The sequence below is a fragment of the Anser cygnoides genome, chromosome 2 (genome assembly GCF_040182565.1).
Source record: "Anser cygnoides isolate HZ-2024a breed goose chromosome 2, Taihu_goose_T2T_genome, whole genome shotgun sequence".
In the NCBI taxonomy this organism is placed as follows: Eukaryota; Metazoa; Chordata; class Aves; order Anseriformes; family Anatidae; genus Anser; species Anser cygnoides.
The window spans coordinates 5266400-5288465 of record NC_089874.1 but is presented as its reverse complement, the minus strand read 5'-3'; the positions used below and the strand labels follow the sequence as shown (position 1 = coordinate 5288465).

Sequence of the window (22066 nt, the reverse complement as noted above, 5' to 3'; positions counted from 1 at the left end):
AAACTTCCCCTCCTCCATCTTAATAAAGTATTTTAGCATCACAAGTTGCTAGCTTCCTTTTCCTGCTGACAGCTGCCCAGATCTTTCGTCCTCCTTTCACTACCACAATATCTGAGGATTCTTTGTCTTCCTCAGAGCCCTGCATCCACTGCTAGGTGCACATCCTGGCAAGCACAAAGCACAGAAAAGATAAGTAGTAATAAATAAGTAAATAAAAGTCGGAGAAGCCAAAGTATTCTTTTATAGTTATCCCTGCTCAAATCAACCCATCTAAAAACTAGGTCAGGCTCTCTGCAGGCTCCCTTCCTTCTTTCATGTGCTGGAGAAACTTACGAAGTTAGTTACTGTACTTTCTATCTTTAATTTGAACTGGGACAGTTTGTGCTCGTCTCCATAAGAAAAAGTTGTCAAACTGCTACCTCATCTAAGCTCTTGCTGTCAGGTTTGCATCTTTAAAAACTCCGCGAGTTGTCTCCCCCACTTCCCAGTTTACTGAGGTGTGCTACCTGGTAGCTCACTGCTCGTTATGTTTTTGCTCTCTCTCCCTCTCCCCCTTCCCCAAAGGATGCCACCACCTCACACTTACCCTTTCTGAGCTACCTGCCAATTCTGTGCTCTCACCTATGGTTCAGAATCTCACCTTGAAGCATCTCTCCCTGCTGCCCTTCCTACAGGGAAACACTGTTCTGAATGCTCGGAGAAGATGCTGGGTAGACATGTCCTGCCGTACTCCTTCCCTTGGCGTCTAGTTGTAAAAATCACATCCCTGCTGTCTTCTGGGGGCTTCAATTGCTTTGGAACAGTGATCCAACATGTAAGACACTTGCTGAAGAACTGTGAATTGTACCATCAGTAGCGTTCCCTTCTACAACCCAACAAGCTAGAGATGTGTTTTCACGAAACTTGGTCACTACAGAAGCTCGTTGATTCTATCGTTATACTCTAACTTTTACTATTTGTAACATTTGGCTTCATACTTTTTGGATAACTCCACAGAAGAAGTTCCAATAATTACCTCGCAGGCCACGACGGTGTTTGCTGCCTGGCACAAGCTTGTGCAGCTGCCAGGCCATGCTGTCGCAGGGCGGTGGGACGAAGCCAGCCATGAAGGCCCAACGCTGCGATGTGCCAGTGGTGCTGTGCAGACATTACACCTGAGCTCTGTATCACTTTCACTGCTCCTGTTCGTACAGAGCACGTCTTAGTCCACCCTAAAATACGTGTGCTGTGCGAACACGGGCTGTAGGCAGTCTCTGCACCAGAGGTGACTCCAGCATCTCCCAAGTGCAAGATATTTGGTTACAGAGGCATCATCCATCCCAGGTGAAGGGATCTGCCCAAACTGACATTCCCTCCTGTGACAATCTCTGTGTTTTCCTCCCTTTCCAGATCCCTTCCCTTCACAACCACCGCTTTTCTCATGTCTGCCACGACACGTACATCACACTGATCTGTTTTCACAAATGCGTAATTCACCTCAGATCTTCTTATAAAAATATTTGCTTTAACAAATCTTCACGGCTAAGTGCAATAAATAGGAGTTATTTTGAGAGGTGCATCTTAATCCTTAAGAGATGAATCTTATTTTCTTACTAAGACAATTTCAGGTTGTTTTTCAAAGTCTAAGAGGTGCCAGAGAGGCAGCGACACACAGGAGTGAGCTCTAATTCTGCTCAAATCCCTCCCGAAGCACCTCTCGACGGGGCACGCTTCTCATTTTGATCGAACAAGGATCTGCCTACAGTCATTTCTTCTGCCCAAGTGGCAAAGCTGCTTCCTGTAAGGAAGCTGTCATGAAATCAATGTTTTCACTGCAAGGCTAACCACACTGAGCTGCAAGGGTTTTTAGTTTGTTTGTTTGTTTCATGGGAAAGAGAAAGAGAGAACCAAAAAAATGCTTTGTGCAGTCTTGTACTGTTTCTTAAATCATCTTTGAAGACAATATGAGTGTTGGTAAAAATGCAGCTTTGCAGGCTCAGCAGTCAGTGAAACACTTACGGGTTTCCTTAACACTTTCTGTATAGGTAGCAAATGAACTGACCTCCAAAACTTGAATCAGTATTAAATATCCTCAGAAGGACAGATAAAAATTACATTGTGGCTGTCCTGAGTACATTTTTCCCCCCCAAAACACACTACCTCCAAAATCAGCATTTGTATAAGTCCAAATGTTTAGAGTAATAAAAAGCTTAAACGTTAACAATCCTCCCCCGCCGAAAAAACAAAATCAAAAAACAACTCCACCACCACCACCAAAAAACCAACTGTAGAGTTCAAGGAGCCCCAGTAAAATAAGAAATCAGAATGGATGTTCAAGGCTGCTGAATGCTGCAGCTCAGACCAACACTAGTAGGTTCCCATCCCATTTCAAGCAACAGCCATCGTTGTTACTGAACTATACAACAGAGATTACAAAAGAGATCCCTGAACTTACAATCTCTTGTAAGAAGAAATGCTTCTAGCACCACACCAAATCCAGATGATCGTTTGACACACGCATGCTTAAATCTGTTCAGCCGTTCTGCATATATATATGCATGCCAAGCAAATGAAGAGCATCACATTTGTAGTGATGAATGAAATGACTACAGGCACATTTGTAATGTTTCATGTCAACGGTGACATGTTCATTGATCAGGTTTTCAACATGTACAACCACCTTTCCATCACGAGATTTCTTCGTGCAGACTCCAGTACAAGCAACCGTGACAATTAACAACCTGCCTGGCACGCTCGTCTCTGCGGGTAGCTCACAAAGTCCAAAAGAGCGGGGAGAACCCGATGAATCCAAGCAAAACTTAGCTGTGAAGATGACAGCGTGAGATCAGACTCCCAGGAACGAAGTACCTACCTGATGATCCCTGCTTAAGGAACAGAGCCACCATCTTGTTTTACAAAGAGGAGGCGCACGTGAAGAACACGGTTTTCACGGGCAGCAATGTAAGGAGTCAGGATCACAGAATGGTTTGGATCAGAAGGGACCTTAAAGCCCACCTAATCCCACCCCCTGCCATGGGCAGGGACCCCTCCCACCAGCCCAGGCTGCCCCCAGCCCCATCCAGCCTGGCCTTGGGCACTGCCAGGGATGGGGCAGCCACAGCTCCTCTGGGCAGCCTGGGACAGGGCCTCAGCTCCCTCATAATGAAAAAACATCTTCCTAGTATCTAATCTAAACATACCCTCCTTCATTTTAAAGCCATTACCCCTTGTCCTATCCCTGCACCCCCTGACCAAGAGTCCCTCCCCAGCTCTCCTGCAGCCCCCTTTAGGCCCTGGCAGGCCGCTGTGAGGTCTCCCCGGAGCCTTCTCCTCTCCAGGCTGAACAACCCCAACTCCCTCAGCCTGGCTCCACAGCAGAGGTGCTCCAGCCTCTGAGCGTCCTTGTGGCCTCTTCTGGACTCGCTCCAACAGGTCCCTGTCCTTCTGGTGCTGGGGCCCTGAGCTGAACACACTACGACAAATGCTGCAAATAGTGGCAGAGCTAACAAACAGCATGATTTTAAGGAACGTGCCAAAAATAAGCTGTCAAAGGGCAGTTTCCTGACTCTGACAGCAAAAGACTTGCCCCTAGATCAAACAGATTGTTGCCCCTCACAAACAGAGCAAGAATGATGACCAGCAGCCAGTGTTTTGCAACATTCAGCAGAGATGGAAAAATAACCCACCTTCCTGAGCAGGAGCTTTACTGTAAATGCTTCACTTATGGCTTTGCTGTCCCCTAACAGAATGCCCATTAATCGGCTAATCCACCTACAGATATTTTTTTAAAAAAGCTTCTGTTGAATTAACCAATGAAACACTGTTGTAAAACCTGCCCTGCCTTCCCCTGCCATTTCACTGCATGACAATTAAGACCGCATCTTATTACACCTCCTGGTACGTTAATCTTAAAGCAAAACACTGGAGTGAAACTCTAATATTGTCACCAGAGCAAACAAAAATATGAGAAAACACATGATTGACTGTAATAGAGATGTATGCCCAAATACTGTGGGACACCAGAGCAGTAATTAAAACATCAAATTGTCTCATCTGACAGAATTAACAGACTATAAGCAACCTGCTAACAAGACATGGCTTAAAGAAACGAGAGTGGTTCTTATGGATGTGTTGATGCTATGGCAATAAAACAAAGGGCACTGCACATGGAAAGCTGACATTAAAGAGAGGATATGTCAGAATTTCATTGGGAGATGCAAAGTGATTTTATATATATTTTTTTCTTTGAAGACAGGATTCAGAGGTTTTTGTTTTGTTTTGTTTTTTTTTAAGTGCAGGTTTTCTACAGAAATACCTACCCAATTTTTTTTGGAAGCTTCTGCGCTGAAAATTAACGCTCATGGTATTCTGATGAATTGCTAAAATAACAATTTTTTTAAAAATTATGGTATACATTCTTCCTGAGGCCATGTGAACCACAGACTGCATGAAGCATTAAACTATTTCACCTCTGCAGGTTCTATGCTAAAATAAGAAGTTAGGGCAAAAAGTAGCACCTAGAAGGCATTCATCTTACAAGTCCTAGGAAAGCAAAATCAAACACCAGAGAAAGATTGTCATACCCACAGCAGTTAAAAAAAAAAAAAAAAAAAAAAAAAGAAAGAATCCCCTCAAATCCCTGCATTAACACCACCAAAAAATCCCCACCTCGTCTTAATTGTTTCCTGTAACCTCAGAAGAGCATTTTGCAAATACGGGTAAGCTCTCTCCTGTTGCAGTCTTTAACCCTGCTCCTCCTACACCTCTGTGCAGACACGACTGTCAGCAGTTCATTTTTACAGCTGAGGAAAAGCAAAGAAGTATTGAAAAGAAAGGAGGCTAACTGCAAGTATCAGTAACTGTTTATTGGAGTAACGATGTAAGTTTTGAAGGATACAAACTCCAGCCTGAAATTTGTGTCTCTTCTGTGCCCTGCAGAACCTCCTGGTGAGGAAAGGAACTGGCACAGACAAGAAGAGGCAGTACTAATGAAAGGTTGAAATGGTGCCCCAAACCAACACGCTCTTCAGATGTTGTTGCTGTCCTCTTAAAACCCAACTTTCTCTCTCCCCATGAAGTCTGCACGTCATCACCTTACGCTACAATCCCATAATCTATTGAAATCTCTATACATTTGGAAAAAAATAAGTAATGCACAGAAAAATGAAAAAAACGTTGTGAGACGGCAAGTTATTTAAAAGTAACCCAATATCTAAGTTTTTTGTTCATGAACACTGAGCTGATTACGGATCGCCATGCCATTTCTGGAGGGAGACTGCGACTACCTGGCACCAGTAAAGTCCTTGGCGTATTTTTTGGCAGAGCAGTGACAAAGCCCCAAAGCTTTTTCACACTCACACCATACCGCATACAGACACTATTGTAACTGCTCACTGAGATCCTGTACGTTCAGCTTCTGTGTGTTTTTACAGAAAAGGTATCACGCTGCCATGCCAAATTGCTGCGGGTTATTATGAACGGTCAACTTCTGCCACAAAGAAGGTTGAATTTTAAAAGCAAAAAGAACTCATATGAATTTTAAATCCCGGAAAACAGAAGGTGATTTCAGGATTACACTGTGTGACAACAGCAAACTACTCAGGAATGAGACCGTTACACAGTTAGGACCACAGCTGTCAAGGAGTTAAAAATAATAATTGTAACGAGCTCATTCTTTCCCTTTCCATCTTTGAAAAGGCGAGCTGATAGCACTGTGACCTTCACATGAATACATACACAAAAACTGTTTGTCTACAACTGCAGCTAAGCATCCCTGCGTATTTTGTAGGATGGCCTCAAAGCGGGTATAGGAAAGCCAAGAAGGTTCATTTTATTCTTCATTTTTGGGGAGTTTTGTTTGCTTTTTAAGAAAGAACATACTGTTGCTCTATTTGAAACAGGAACCAACATAACATTTCTATTAACAGTATCTTTTAAGCTCACCTGTTTCTAGCTTACCTAAGAGACCAGGCTTTTACACTGCTTAGGCTTTTACTGTGCTGAACAGATGCAAGCGCTATTCCCATAGAAGTTTGCTTCCTATTTCCTACCTTTTATGCTGCAGCTATCATCCTAACGCACAGCACAACAGCCCCCACCCTAACATGCTCAAGATGTAAAACTGGCATTTGCCAGTCCGACACACAGCAGATTCTGCCTTTGTCTTCACCCTCATCCAAATTTTCTGAATGTGTCACTGGGCAATTAAAAAGAGTTCATGAGCGAATTACTAAGCCTTTTAGGAAATACATGCTAGTTGCCCACACCCTCTCAAGAACCACCATGTCAAATCCCTAACGAAAGGGTGCTGGGAAGTAGGAATATCCCTTTCAAAGGTCCTCAGCTGCCATTCTCATCAGTGGCTCACAGCCTTAAGCTTGACACGTAGTGCGACTTTGTGAGACAACAGCTTTGAGAGCGGGATTTTGTTTCTTCTAGAGAAGAGCAAAAGAAAAAAAAAAAAAAAGAGAGACACTGGATAAACAAGCATTTTGTTATTCCTTTGCACAGGGACCTGCAGGTGTCCCTTCCATCCTCAGCTGCTGTATGGAGCCACAGGGCTGAGCACTGGCATTCACCTCCGTAGTACACTCTGTGGTCCTGTACACATATGCAGCAACTAACAGATATCTAAAGAAGCGCACACAAATATTTCCAACTGCTGAAATCACATTAAAGGGTTAAGAAGATAGCACTGAAAAATAAAGCCACAAAATCCCTCTCTAACATTAGTCTGCCAGCCTCAAATGAACAATAAGCCTTTTCTTTTTTCTTTTTTTCATGTAGCAGAAAATTAAAGCTCAGTGTTTTAATCTTGAAAAACGATATTGCCAAATAAGAAAACCTAAAAAGGGCTTGTATGACACCTGAAAGGTGATTTTTTTCTAAACTGACATTTACATCAGACTGAATTTTTAAAAGCCTTCAGTCATCTTTCCTCCAGCTTCACGCCAGCTGCCTTATTCTCCTTTTTCTCCGTTTTCTGCTTATACCCCAGAAATACCAGCCTTTTTTTTTTTTTTTTTTCTTTCAGATCCTTTCTATTTAGGCATCCTCATTCCCTTAAATTACTTCCTTGGACATTAATAGCAGAGTTAGCGCAATACCTCAGCGTGCCAGCAGAAATAAAATACCACCTTGTTAATCATTGATCACAGAAAAAGGGGGAAGAGTGTAATGGCTAAATGCCTTGTAAATATTTACTGAATCGCAAACTTGCATCATGAATCTTACTGTGCCAAGCTTCGGCAGGGAGCTAAGTTTCATCCTTAATATCAGAGAACAGGGCCATTAAAATCATACCACTGAGCAGACAGCTGAGCTTACAGATTGATTTAATCGGGCCCTTGGCTGTAAATCCACTGTCCCAACCCAAAACGCATAGCAAGTACCTGTGTTAAAATGACTCCCCTTGAACTAAGAGCTTAAGCTCTCACAAACAAAGTCCTGTCCAGCTGCCAAGCCGCACATACCTGCAGGATGAGACAAGGATCCAAAATTTTACAGCTTGAAGTTCACAGGAGGAGGAAGGTGGGAAATAGGGATGTGAAGGGAGGTTCTAGAAGAAGACCTGTGAAGCACTGATCTTACAAGAATGGTTTCTAGAGCAACAAAGTCAACACAAGTGAAGTTACAGGTGTTTTACATCCATGCTTTACAGGGGTACTTCCTATCAGACCCTACAGTTACCTTTGAAGAAACTGGAGTATCTGTCACCCAGAACATTTTGCTTTAGGAGAGCACGTTTAATACACTGAACGACGATCGTATCTACCCCGAATCATCACCACTGAACAGTTACAACGTTGTTAAACCCCTCATTCTCTCCCGTATTCCTGCTGCAAGCAGGTGTAGGAGTGCTGCGAGCAGAGCAGGGCTGAGATCCCCTGTTCCAGGCAGGATCCCACAGCTCTGCCCAGCTCCTGCCCCACTGCTGAGAGCAAACTGGGACCCAGACATTGGCAGTGCAAGTCCAATGAAACTCAGAAAAACACAGAAACAGTCTTAGCTCTATAGAGCAATGAAAAAAAATCATTTTGCTATGAGCACAGTGTATGTACGCTTCCTGAATGTACATCTTAAAAGAGAAGGATATTTATTTTTTTAATGGGATGTAGACTTCAGACTTTTTCCTGAGCAGTGTCCTGGACTATCAACAGGTGTATGGGACGACACCAGTCTGCATCCCCTCAAATACTCCTGTATTTCACACAACCCTATTTCCTCCCATGTAACCAACTTTAACAGGAACCCCCCTCCCTTTTCATACCTTACCTTCAATGCTGGAGATTTCAGAAGAGCAGGGAACTAAAAGCTTGTTAGAACGACTTTTCATAGATAACTATGCAAAGGATCATGAATTTGCAAGTACACTTAATTCAGAACCAGACAGTTAAAACAGATTTTTAAGCTTCTGTAGAAACGCTGAAGGGTGAGCATATAAAACGTTGGGGCTACTCACTCAGGAAGCCAGCTGCCAAAATACATCAGAGACGGAATTAGAAGAGGTGATACTTCATCAAATTCCCTTGCAGCTTTTCAGGTTCGTTAGCATTGTATAGGAACAGTGGACACCGCCAGAAAGGCCCCCGGAATAATGCAGCCTTTCCATAACCCTCTATATTGTTCTCCTGGCTGCCTGACAGACACAAGGAGAAGTTTCTCCACAGTGGCAGAACAACAGCCCCTGCTGATGCCGGCGTCAGGTTTGCCTCTGTGGAGGATCGCGATGTGACTTCAGCGTGACTCCAACCTCCAGAAACTGCAACGTGAAAATGCTGGCCAAAGCTTATCGGTGAGGGAAAGTTGGTAAATCTCTTCCACATTTTATTAAATTACTGATTAAATTGAGTGGGGTACGGTGGATGCTGGGGCGCGGACGGACTCCCAGCCCGCTGCAGGCCCACACTACCCAACGCTCTTCAGAACGGGTTCACCACTGGAGAGCCCGTTTTAACCACCACCCCCAAGGCTGCTAAACTTAGAGAAGCTGAACGCCACCGATACCCGTGGAAAATTTTTGCCGAGTTTTCCCTCTTTTCATCCTTTCTCTGAAGATGAGGCTAAAGATAAGCCGGGCACCTCCGTGTCTCCGGCCACCCTGCGGTGCAGCCAGGCACCCCCGCGGCCTGCACAGCGCCTGGACAAAGTTATGAAATTGGGATTTTGAACGCCATTCCACTTTACTTTACTCACAACTGAGGAGAGAGGTCAGAGAAAAGCTGCACATATGCCCTTGCTTTTCATGGAGGCCCCAGGACTCAGCTCACGTCGCCCTAAAGCAGACCTCTACACAACAGATGATTAAAACAAAACCACCTTGTTCGGGTGCACACACAACAAAGCCACGTGCTCGTTTTATACTGAACAAACTGGAAGAGGCTCTGACCTCCAGATTTATCAAACGAATCGAGGAAAATTCTCCTGGTCCTGACCACCTGGAAGGCACAGCAACACTTCCATTTTTCAGTCACAAAAAGGCTTCCAGAGCTGCTAGCAACAGTTTGTGCATCTGACCGAGAATATTCTACCAGATATGTAAGCACTGCACTATTTAAGACTCCTCCAAGCAAGGTAAATGACTGTAATTAAAATACTAGTGACAGCTGAAAGCCATGTTTCCGAGAGAATAGTGCAAAATTAACAGCATCCGAGATGAGCAGTACAGCATCTCTTCTGGTCACGCGTCCTCAGCCGAAGCACAACAGAACATCTGGCTCAGCTTCTCCTCAAAAAGCACGGGAAGCCTGAAAGCAGTACACAGGTGGTGTTTGGGAACAAACAGCCCAAAAAAAGCCATCAGCAGCCCACTTGCAGCACCGGGCAGCGAGTGCACGGGCCCCGAGCCGCCTCCTGGCTCCGCGCAAGGCACGGCTAATTGCATGTGGTCTGACAGCAACAACAGGAGTGGCAGATTTGGGCACTCCGACCAAAAGGCAGGTCACAGTTTACAAGCAGAATGATATTTTTTTTCCTGTTAGCGTTCCAAGGACTACATTTGGCCTCTGGGAAGTGATATGAATAGAAGCGATGTTTTCCAGAGAGAAGGGTGCTAGCGTTAGATTTCGCCAAGACATTACCAAAGAAGTATCTTCAGGTCAAGCATCTGAGTCCTTATGCTGCTCCATTTACTTGACATGTTTTAATTTTTTTTTTCTAGAAGAATTATAAAGTGACCTCTCTAGTAAATGCTGCCTGCTCCCTTTCACTGAAACAGACCATAAATCAAGAATTTACCATGTTCATCTTCAACTCTGTTGCTCAATACATTTTTATTATTATTTAACATGCAAGCCAGCTGTTTACAGAGACGTTAATCCATGAAAGCTTCGCAAAGAAAAGAGAATTTTTTGGTGTTTTGCCACTTAGTGAACTTGAGATTTATAAAGAAAGTGTTTCTGAATACTGGGTCCAAACAGCAGTCTTATCAGATACAGACAAATATCCAGTGTTTATTCTCTTGTAGCAATAGGCTATGCAACCTGAAGAAATATTTGGCTGCTCTATATGAAGAAATAGGAAGCAAAAGACAAACTACTTTCAAAGACATTTGCCTTCTGGACTTGGTCATCCTCTCTACAACTACATTTTATCAGCTATTTAACTGAAAATGTAAGATACAGATTCCCAGGGAATCACAGCTGCTGTACACATATGGTCTTAATTAAAGCAAGAAAGCCCATTTACTCCTGTAAAATACCTCCCAACAGCCAGCTAGCTGACTATCACCTAACCAGCTATTAAAAAGGTGAAAACTGTGACCCTGTTTTCCAGTCAAAATCATTATCCATTCAAAACGGAGACCTTATTATCCAAACCAGAAATCTTCAGCTGACCTTATTAGCAGAACAGAAGAGAGCCTTTTGTTACTTGAGGAAATCATCTCCACAATTATATATATATATATATTATTTTTCTTGTTTGGAAAAGCAGCATGTTTTTATCTTCCTTTAGCATCCACTGAAGACATTCTCAAAAACAGAACACACCTTACTTCTGTTTTAGTGCAAACACTACTCAACCAAACGCATATCCTTGTATGCTGGCATCCCGTTTTCTCAGGGGGTTGGAGGGAGTTTTGTGCAGGGCGAGCACCAGGTTACCTCGCTAAAAATCACACTGCTATGCCCCTCTGGGCATCATCTCAACATTGCCTTCTCACTCAGATTTTCATGATTGGTTTCTTTTTTTTTGTCTTACATCTCTGCTGTTATTACTGTTTGTTTTGTTGCTTTATTTTTAGGAGCAGAGGGGAATCGTGTTTTATGTCACAAAGCTCCAGTGAGTATTTTAGGATATATAATTAGTAAAGATTACCAGTGTTATGTGAACAGACTTGGGTGAAAGAATTACTTTTGGGTTGTGGGGGAGGAATCGAAACCATCTGGTGCACGAAGAACTCCAAACCTGTGCAAATTTTGTTTGAACAGCACCACAATAGCACAAGGTCAACCTTCATTTCTGCACCTCGGGGCTCATTCTAGCATATTACACACTGCAAAATGGAGTGGCAGAGCTTCATTCTTTCTATTTAGGACATTTTCTGAAAGGATACTTTGAATAGAAAAACCTCCAAAAAAAGAAAAAATAAAAAAAAAGAAAAAATAGCAAAACCTCCTTCTGATCTCATCTTTTCTTGAAATGTGGCAGAGCAGTCACCGAGCGCCTCTCAGCATCCAACGGGCACAGTCCCTTACTGACGAACCTAGCGGCACCTGGCCCTCCGGAGTGCATTAACGTTGTTCTCGCATCTGGGACAGGTTTTGTCCGAAACAGCTTCTTTTTCTCCTTTTAATAAAACTACAGTTCCATAACTTGAGGCATAACAGTATTTAGTTATTACATTCGAAGACAAAGAAGGTTTGATTTAAGGGCATGGAACAGAATCCATCACTACCAAGACAACAGGTAGTGACATCTCTAAAAACTCATCTCTCGGAGCTCATTTGCCTACCAGAGTGATGCTAAAAAAGGTGATTTATAGGAAACTGCAGCAGTGATAGTACAACATGTAAATACAGGAATGAAACCTGAACAGATTCCTGCTTCAAAACTGCCAGGTTTCATTCCCGGTTTTGTTCGACCCTGTTCCTGCCATGACATGTTTAAAAAAGAAAGAGTGGCAGCAACTGGAGGACTGCAGGGCAACGTGTTGGCCACCAGCAAGCCTTAGAGGGGGGAAAAAAAGATCAGAATGCTAACAGCGAGGGCCCTTTGTAATAATACTAGTTGGTCAGGTAGTATATCTATGTTGTTAGCATCCTTTTCAGTAGACAGCAAGAATTTGCTGGAGGCTTTCAAAATTTCTTACGAGGCAGAATAAAAATTATTTGAATTTCAGGGCGCAGTTTGCCTTACATTGTCGGTTTTATCGTGATAATCTGGAGACAAAAACATTTAGGTCTTCAGTACACTACACAATTAAGGAAGTTTCTTTTTATTTGTTTCACTTTCATTCTCCATTAAACTTCACCATACTTGCTTCCTTGACATCTTTAATCTCAACACAAGAGGGAATCTTCCAGAAAGACGGAAAAATTTTCAAGTGAGGAAAAAAAAGTCCAACAACTATGTGCTCATGATAAACCCGATTAAACAAATCCACTTAAAATCTCATTCCTTTGTGGATAAGCACTTTACAGACCTCTACACTGATGCAAATTGTTTTACAGTTATGTTGTAAACCTCCTCCTTCTGGGACTTTTCAATTGATGTCAATTTGTAATTAGCAAATGAATTGCGATGAAGACTGCATTCAGCACTCTTTTGCTTTTCTTTCCTTTTTTTTTTTTTTTTTGATTCCCCAGTGAACGCAGAACCCCCGCCCTCTTTCCAAACCTCGCAACTTACTGATTCTCAACACGACCAGCTTCATATCATTAGAGGCAGGAGAACTGGCCGCCGGCCAACGAGCGGCTTGGCGAAGGGAATCATCTTCCAGCGCGCACAGCCCATCACACAGGAACCCCGGGCGCAAGTTCACAAGGAACGTGACTTCAGATACTTGACATATTCAGTTGGTGTTTACATAAAGGTATTTTCTCCTCCTTCCCTAACTGGTGGGTGACAATTCATGTGCTGGAATGCAATCAGTACCTTTACAATACTATTTTTGTTGGTGTAAATGCAAACTGCAGTCAGTTAATCCCGTTTAGGAATTCCCAGGTAAATTATTCTGGCAACCAGTCTTCCCAAGGATTATACAGGTGCATGAGCAAACAGCTCCTTTTCGCCAAATTGGATGTTCTGTCTTTATTTCTGAAGGCATGCTGTATGATGGAAAAAGCCCTAGCATCCTTACTCTTTCGTTACTTTTCATGCATCTCCTCCCTTTCAACACAGCACAATATTCACTCGAGGTTTTTATATGATTTTAAAAAAGGAAACAGAAGAAATAAATGTCTCTGCTTTAAGAGCCAAAGCTGCCATGCTGTAGCAGTGATCCTGCATCAGACAAGACCAAGATCTTTACCTCACTAGATTTTAATAGTTCAGAAATGCAGAGGATCTCTCTTCTACACCGCTTTGGCCAATTTGCCAGGGCCAGCCTGGCCATGCAAACGTTTCAGAAGTTCCTCATGGCTACACCATCTCCCTCCTCAAACACCTCCCATCATTTCTCATAGCAGAACCATCCCTGACACAGACAACCAGCAGCACCAAACGTCTCTGAGCCCCTCAAACCTCAGCACCATTAGAGAATGAAGAGGCAGCTGGTGTAATCCAGAAACTTAAGATGAGAATAAAAAAGGAAAGAATGCAAAATACAGCAAGGGAGATAATTAAAAATAAAAATCAAAGGTTCACTCCAAAAATCCCCATAAAATATTTGTTTAAACTTTTCTCCTGAAACATTTTGCTTTACACTGCATTCCTCAAATTGTGAACTTGTATCTAACTATTTTTAGTTTACACAAAGCCCTATAAACCTCGTTTTTTTAGATTTGTAAGGCTTTCATGAGAGTTTATTGAGATCTGCTATTATCTTAAAATTGCCTTTCTCCTCCAGGTGGTAAATATTAGATCTTTCAATGTGCTTGGCAGAAGTATGGATAAATTATTAAATATCTTCTAGGAATGTGTCACTAATGACCACTCCTTCACAGAGTGCTTTCATCTGAGCTAGCACTAAGGAAAACTTGCCAACTTGACGATTCAAGCGAACCTGAGACTGCAAAACAACTTTGAGACCTACACCCACCATTTTTAACTTTACTAAAGCTTTCTGATAGTTAGATCTCAAATAACCTCACGTACACGCGTTCATTGGTATCCATTGCGAGGATGCAGATACTCAAACGTGCGTATGCACACATCAGCTTTTGTGAACAAAAAAGCAGCAGTGCATGCAAATTCTTACATGCATGCCTGGAACAACTACGTATAAAATTCATACCTTCACAAAAATTCACCTTCAAACCTTCCTTCAGACCTACACGACTTGATTCTTCTACAGATGTCCATCTGCTGTGGCACTAATCCTTGCTAACAGCTTTGTTTTGTGATGCCAGGAGCTCCTTCCTGGCTCTGGAGATGTCTCTACCCCTCACTGCCAGAGCCAGGAGAGAAGTGCTGTACCAGGGAGATGACAGCCTTGCAAATCACGAAATAGGAAAGGTTAAAGTTTCACTGCTGGTTGCAGCAGACAAGGAAAGGGCAAGATTTGTTCTGCTGCGAATTCTGCAGGGAATCCTGGGCTCCAGCTCGGGAAGCAAGAGAGCTTTGGGGGTGGGGGAGAGCAGGGAGGTGACAAAAAAAAAAATCAATACATCACTTTCTACCAAGAAAATAAGGAGGCCCTGCAACAGTAGCCGGAAAAAAAAAAAACACAACACTGGCAGAACTGACTGGTCCATTACCCAGGAGAGATGTCTTGGCTTGAAACAAAACCACCAATATATACTCCATAAATTCAGGTTGAGATTCACCAAGTATGTGTTTTCTATTGAAGTGCCCTGAATTTTTTTTTTTAAACCAAAAAAAAAGTCTTAGAAATTATATACACAGTACTTTTTGACAGATCAGACATCCTTCATTTGGGGTTGCTGTTCTTCTGCACAAAACACAGCCTGCAGCATCTTATTTGGCCCTGTCCGTCAGGCTTTGAAAATACTAGTAGAGGTTCAGAAGAGATTAATAGTTCTTCTCCACAAAAATAAATACAGAAAAAAACTCTCATTCTAAAAGCCCAAGATCCTTGGAATATAAGTCTACCATATATTTATTCAGATTTGGCTTGCAATAAATTTCCTATATAATAGAATTCTAGTTTCTAGTGCAGCCAATCACTTCTAATAATGGGGTTTTCTTTTATAAATCATACTTTATCATCTTGTACAAAGAAAATAAGCCGTGCACTTTTATGTAAGCGATTGCTCTGATAACACACTGATTAAATCCTACAAACTTTACGTAGGCACCACGCGTGCAACCTTCCCTGCTGGTTTATCTACAGATATTAGTGGTAAAAATCCCAGCTACGGCACAAAGCAGTGGCTGGTACTGAAAGTACCGGACTATATAGGACTTGTTTTGATTTAGAAAATCTTTTGGACTTGTAGCAAACACTCTAAGAATATACAGAAGGCCAAAATTATATGACAGGGTGCCTGGAACAGGATTTTTACTGTTCTATTTCGATGCTCCTTCTGCTTTCCATATTTGTCATATCTGTGTCCATTTTACGCCTTAACCCTCTCCAAGTAAAAATAAAGCAAGCTCCCATCAAACTCGGGCAAAAATAGAATTTACAGGAGATTAACATTTCCAATATGGAAGTCTTAAAAATATCTCTGGGTACATCACAGCACAGAAGGCATCCTTCCCCTGCGCCTGCCCGCAGCCGCCCCTGACTAAAAGCTCTCCAAGCGCAGCCAAGCACCGAACCCCACTGACACCCAACCCTCCCCAGCTCCACCATGCCATCCCATCCGTTCCTGGCCTGGAAGACGAGCGCTGAAAATAAAGCTTTTATCAACATTGTTCAATAGAACAGGCACGTGAAGGGTTGGGGGGATTTCTGTGGGACTTTTCAGTCAGGTTTGTGCTGCTGCAGGAGTCACCCAACACGTAACCCTCACCGGCAGTCCAGAGGTGGCCTTTCAACACCTAAATAGGCCGGCTGATCAGCTCTCATACCTCAGCTTGTAGGACTCCTGCTCCTTTCTGGAAACACAACATGGGATGAGGGGAAACAGACAGCCACCAAGGTGGGCAAAGTCCTGCCGACGTTACTAGGAGAGCACCCGTGGCTCCTCTTCTTACCCTCACCTCTGCTGCTCACCCCCCTGAATCTTTGAGCAACCTCAAAGAAACTCCTCATTGGGTAGGGTTGAGAAATGGGTAACTTCACCCCCAAAATTAATGTTTTCATACCCAGGACTGCCTGAAACTGGATTTTCAATGGAAACTAGCGCTGACCGACAACCACAGTGGTCACTGCCAACTTCTTCTGACTAAAAACTTATCGCAAAAACAAAGGCCTACTTGTTTACAGGGTGAATATTCAAGATTCGACATACATAAAATATGTTTGCTAGAACAACTCCGTAGCCATTTTCGTATGTGAATTATGAGTTTTACAAGATAACAAAATCCATAAATTAAGCATTATGTAATAGGAAAACAGGACTGCAAGAGTTAAGCCTATCTAGCAGGCAGTGGGAAGGGCTCCTTTCAGCAACACTGACCAGGACAAGTGAGTTTCGTTTCTCTCAGCTTTCACTTTCCCAGCATTTTCGTTTGGTATCGCTTTGAAGAAACAAATGTAGACACACGCTATCCGGAAGCATATTCGTGGTGGTCAGATTAAATTCTGCAAGACGAAGTGCAGCATCGATCACACCGCGTTTTACTGATTATCTCCGAAAATGCTATTTGCATTTCTGAATGCTGAATTGACAAAATGTAGAGTCAACTGTTTTTTTTTTTTTAAGGCACATTAAACTTCTGAACTCTGAAGTTAAATTACTGCGTTGAGACGAATATGAATTTGAGATGATATGACGAAATGATAACATTGCAGCTTACCGACACTAAATACTAGATATTCCTGTAAATTATCCTTCGTGTTACTGCCGTGCCCTTCAGCTTGTTCACTGCTACCTTAAATCAAATCTTGGGTTACTACAGGTTACTACAGCCTCCCTGGAACATAAAACCTACTGTATGGTTACTCTGGTTTCATGTAACAACTATGTCATTAGTTAATGATTTAAAATTTTACCCTCCGTGAGCAATTCACATTCCAATGTGGTGCCGAAGAGGTTTTCACTTCCATTTCTTAACGCTACATTAAAGTAAAAATACTGTAGTTAATATCACAAAAATTTGTTGAGACAACGTCTCAAGGACATTAATGTATCTTTGAATGTTTAAGTACTTTGAATCCTGATGAAGCAATAACAAAAATGATTCTTTAAATATTTTTAGATATTTTCAAAACGTATCTTACAGAAGATACAATTAAAGACTTGTTCTGGTTGCATTCTCAAATAGGCTTTTAACTTTAGATCTTAAGTGCTTGTTGTTTTAAATGATAATTAATACTGCCTTTTCATTCGAATAAAATTGGAAAACCAAACAGTAAGTTTGCCTGTTTGTGAAAACATCCTTGGGGAATTACACTGTTCATTAAAAAATTGGTAATGGTTTAGGCTCCAACGTGGACCTCTTCCAAATGCTTCACGGCAGAAGAAAACACATTTTTGTAGACACGCTAAAACAGTCAGGTATTCTAAATAACTGAAAACAGATGCTCAGCTGACAGACAGATGCTAGTGAAGTCAAGAAGGACATACCTGAAGGCAAAAAACAGACCACCATGGCTTGAAGGGCTGGGTACCTCTACAAGGACTGGGTTGGTATTGCTACTGCTGAACCAGCCACAAGGAAACACCAAGAATTTGCATCAGCCACGAGGAACAAATCAAAGCACATAGATAAAAAAAAAAATAGCGAGATTCACTCCTTTGGGCTGCTTGCCTGTTACCCACCTGTGATCACACTCTCTCTGCTGTACTCAGTGCACAGGCCTGTCATCATTGCTTGGCTTTCTAGAGATTTAACTGGTACATTAGAGGTCACTGTTCAACTGAATATTTGTATATTTTCAATGCAAAATAAACAGACAGTTGATTTGATCTACAAAGCTAAGTATACTGAGTCAGATTTAGATTTTCTTTATAGTTTTTCTTTACATTTTCTTAATTGCTCACATAAATTGCTGATACAACACATCCTTTCACATACTTATGTCCACATTTTATTTTCTAGTGACAAGTATTGTTAATGCTTCAAGTTGGCAAATTTGCCCAAATCACCACAACATAAAATAATGCTGTGAAAAACGACTGTTTTCCTTACTTAAAAAGCTAAGGGGGGGGATTATATTTTCCATAAATTTAATGCTGAGAATATTTTTGATCACCAAATGGGAGAATATAAGTTTACATTTTCCAGAACTAATGTAACGACATAAACACGGGCCCAAATCCTCTAGGAGCATGACCACCACATGCATTTCAAAGCAAACATTATAATAATAATAAAATATGGTTGTAGCAACTTTCTGTGCTCAGCTTTCATTTTGACAGACAACTAAATACAGTGCACCACCATGTGGCAATATATTAAGGAATGGTTCATGTGCCAAGACCTGTTTTTTTCCACTTTCTGCAATTTTGACTATTTGTTAAAAATAAATAGCTCCACCTTAGTATTAATAAGCTTCTCTTTAATGAGTTATCACAGCTTCACTTATCTCAAAAGCCCATTTTTAATACACCTGGATTAGCAAAAAACTATTTGGACATTTTTATTTGTAAAGCACAATATTTACTTAAAAACAGAGAGCAGAAGTGCCCCATGATGAGAAAAGAGCTCCTGCCAACTGTGTTCCCTCCCTTCCACGAAAGTAATTGAGCATATACTGTACGTAATGCTCCTTTTAAAACATAAATACAGATTTAAAACAAACAGAGTCAAGCTAAACACTGCACTCACAGTTGATTAAAAGCTTCAGAAATATTGAAAAGAAAAAAAGCACTTCCAGGTACACACAGACATTATTTAGCAGCTACCCTGCTATTGTAAAACTGCTTCTCTCCAGCTTAAGGAGAAGAAAAAAAAATCCACTTGTCACAAGAAACACCACGGAATCTCCCCCAAACCCTACAAAACCCAACTCCTGAAGCCACTACGTGCCACTCGGGATCCCGGAGCACATTTCTGCAGCCAAAAGCTGAACGCAGGGAGAAGCAGGTTTTCATCAAGCTGGACAGCCTTTGCTCACACAGCACCGCGCTACGGTAATTCACGCTCTCACAAAACTGCAGACGAACACAGGCCCAGGCGATACGTGCAGTAGTTAAATCCAGGGTTAATTCGTTATGCCTCGATGTGCGTTAGCCATTTTGTGCCATAATTTGGGCTCAGCCCGAGCTAGCAGCGCACGCTCCCCCTGGGCACCGCTGCTTCTGAGCCTCTCCGTTCATCTCGGCTTCAGACACTCACAGCTCACCAGACCTGGAGGCTCTGCTAAAACTTCAGCAGTCTCGCAGAAAAGCAGGCGCAGGGAAGGTAATGCAATGGGTTTTTGCAAGCTGCGTGCCTCGGCAGCGGGACAACCTGTAGCAGAAGAGGTAAGGGCAGCAGCGCTCCTTCCCGAGCCCTGGAAGCAGACTTGCAGCGCTCCTTCTGCAAAAGTTGCTCCGGCACGATCCGAGTCCCATCGCACAGCACGTACTACCACGCTGCGAAGCAGTAAAATCAATCCAAAACAAAAAAAAAAAAACAGCAAAAAATAATCTACCTCCTGTGTCGAGCTCGTGCTGAAGTTGGCTCTGGTCTGTGAAAGTCCAGCCACCCTTCTCCCTCTCCCCCCAGCCCACCCTCGCCCGCACGCAGCCTGCAAGGCCCCTGCTATGCAATTAAGCCCATCGTGATTTTCTGCTCCAGACAAGCCACCAGCAAGAACACAATGCGTATTATGCAAGTTACTGCATAGTTATGCAAGTTAGATGCATATTTTCGCTACGCAGCGCAGCTCGCTGTACTGAGGGCTCTGAAGACACTTGTTTGATGGGGATGCTTACTCTTATTTTCAGCTGTCAATTTTTCCCCCCCGATTTCTCTCAACTGGCTTTTTTTTTTTATATTCAGACTCCAACCAGCTGCCAGCACTGTTAATGAAGCCCCTCCAGCACTTGCAATAACACAGGCCGTTCAGACCACGGCACCATCTGAGCACCGTGTCACATCAATCTGCTCCAAAATGGGTCTGGGGAGATGTCGCACGCACAGCACCAGCCCTGCACCGCTGCGGGTACCCCACGCTCAGCACCACCGAAAGGAGAAAACGTCGTAAGTCTCCAGGGACAAGCAAGGCCTCGGAGTGGAAGTATCACTTCTCAAGTGCTAGGAGTCTAAAAGGGAGCTATGCGAGCGCTCCTGTACCAAAGCAAACGATATTTTTTTGGTAGAACGCCCCTCTCAAGTCCCTAACGGCGCAATTTGAAAAATACTAATAAATCTGTCTCCATCCTCCTGCAGTTACCGTGCACGAGGTGAGAGGACCGTGACTTTATGCGAGCCTTTCGTCGCAAGTAACCGGGAGCAACTTCTCCAGCCACCCCTCACCACTTCTGTGATAAACCACACAGAAATGGAAGCGCTCTGGGTATCAAGAGCCCAGATTTTAGGGGGAAACCTATCATTCCTAGCAGGCCACTTGGAGGTCTACGACCATGCCTCCCAGACAACACCGCCACACGCTTTGCTTGCGCACACGAGCAATTTCTGCCCTTTCCCCCCCACTTATCAACACTGCCTGCAACAAAGCACAAGCCTGACGCCCAGAACACTTCCCAAACCCAGCACCCCATCCCCAACGACCCCAACCACGCCACTTCCACGGCACCTTCATCCCGCCAGCACCGCGGGGCGCGATCCGCCAGGACGCGGCTGCTCAGTCCGAGACCCCTCCGAGCTTCCAAAAGGAAATGAGGTTAAGGGCGCCCGTCGACGTCTAGACTTTGGAGGAGAAGCAGCTCCCTCGGCCAAGCTGGATTCATCTTATTTTGGAGCGAAAGGCAGCCCGAGCGCGACGCTTTACGCAAGCAACAACTGTTTATCTGCCCAGCAGCTCCGACCGCCAGCTCTCAGCAGCAGCCCACATTTCTCTCGGCGGCGCGCAAGTAGCTTTAGGAAAAAAAACCCTACAGATTCTCGAACGTGAGACGGCGAGAAATAAAGGAAAGGAGGATAGAAATCCCCCTTTTTTTTTTGGTGTTGTTTTTTTATTTTTCTTCCCCGTTCTTTTGAGGAAAAAGAAGCGCTGAGGTTTCAAAGCCTTCCAGCAAGCCCAGCGCAGGTATCCTTCCTTCCTTCCCGAGCGGGGTGCGCGCTGCACTGACAGCCAGCCGAAGTTGCATCGCCGACCCTCGCGAAAGGAGAGCGCTTAATGAAATCAACCCACTAATTAGCCCCCCTGTTCCCCCCCCCCCCCCCCAATTCCCGAGCCCCTGGCAGAGCCCTGTGCTGGCATACCTCGCCCTGAGCTCCGGGCAGGGGGGGGGGGAAGGGGTCGGTGGGGGATCCCAGGGGTCGCCCGGCGCAGATTTCGGTGGCTCACCTTTATCCTGAGCGCAGGACAGGATCTCCTCCTCTTTGGGGTTAGTCACCTGGGTGATAATGGACGGGTTGTCCATGGAAACAGAGGGAGATTTCACCCGGCTATTTCCCTCCCGGAGGCAGAAGCTGGCGTTGCGAGGTGGGGGGGGAGTGCGGGGGGGGGGGGGGGGTTGTTTGTTTGTTTAAAAATCAATATGCAGATTTCAAAAAAAAAAAAAAAAGAAAGAAAAAAAACCACTCCAGGAACGAAGCCAGGCGGGGGGAGGGGGGGGGGGGGGGGGGGGGGCACCGCGTATGGGGCCCCTCCGGCCCTACTGCTGCTGCCTCCTCCTCCTCCTCCTCTTCCTCCCTCCTCCTCCTCCTCCAGGCGCCAATTCCCCACGGAGGAGGAAGGCCGGGGGGGGGCGTGAGACCAACCCCCCCCCCCAAAAAACGAAACACCCCAAACCCTGCCTCC

The 22066-nt window shown here is 43.8% G+C and overlaps 1 protein-coding gene across 2 annotated transcripts in view; it reads right to left on the bottom strand.

Moving 5' to 3' along the window:
* The window catches only part of CTDSPL (CTD small phosphatase like), a 78212-nt gene extending 56425 nt beyond the window's left edge, over window positions 1-21787 (bottom strand). Inside the window, exon 1 of one of the 2 annotated variants that reach the window (XM_048062258.2) lies at window positions 21611-21787. In XM_048062258.2, the coding sequence (XP_047918215.1) occupies window positions 21611-21686 (76 nt within the window). In that variant the 5' untranslated portion in view covers window positions 21687-21787. The remainder of the gene's footprint in view (window positions 1-21610) is intronic. The other variant, XM_048062257.2, reaches the window with a different exon arrangement.
* Between the last annotated feature and the right edge of the window lie 279 nt (window positions 21788-22066).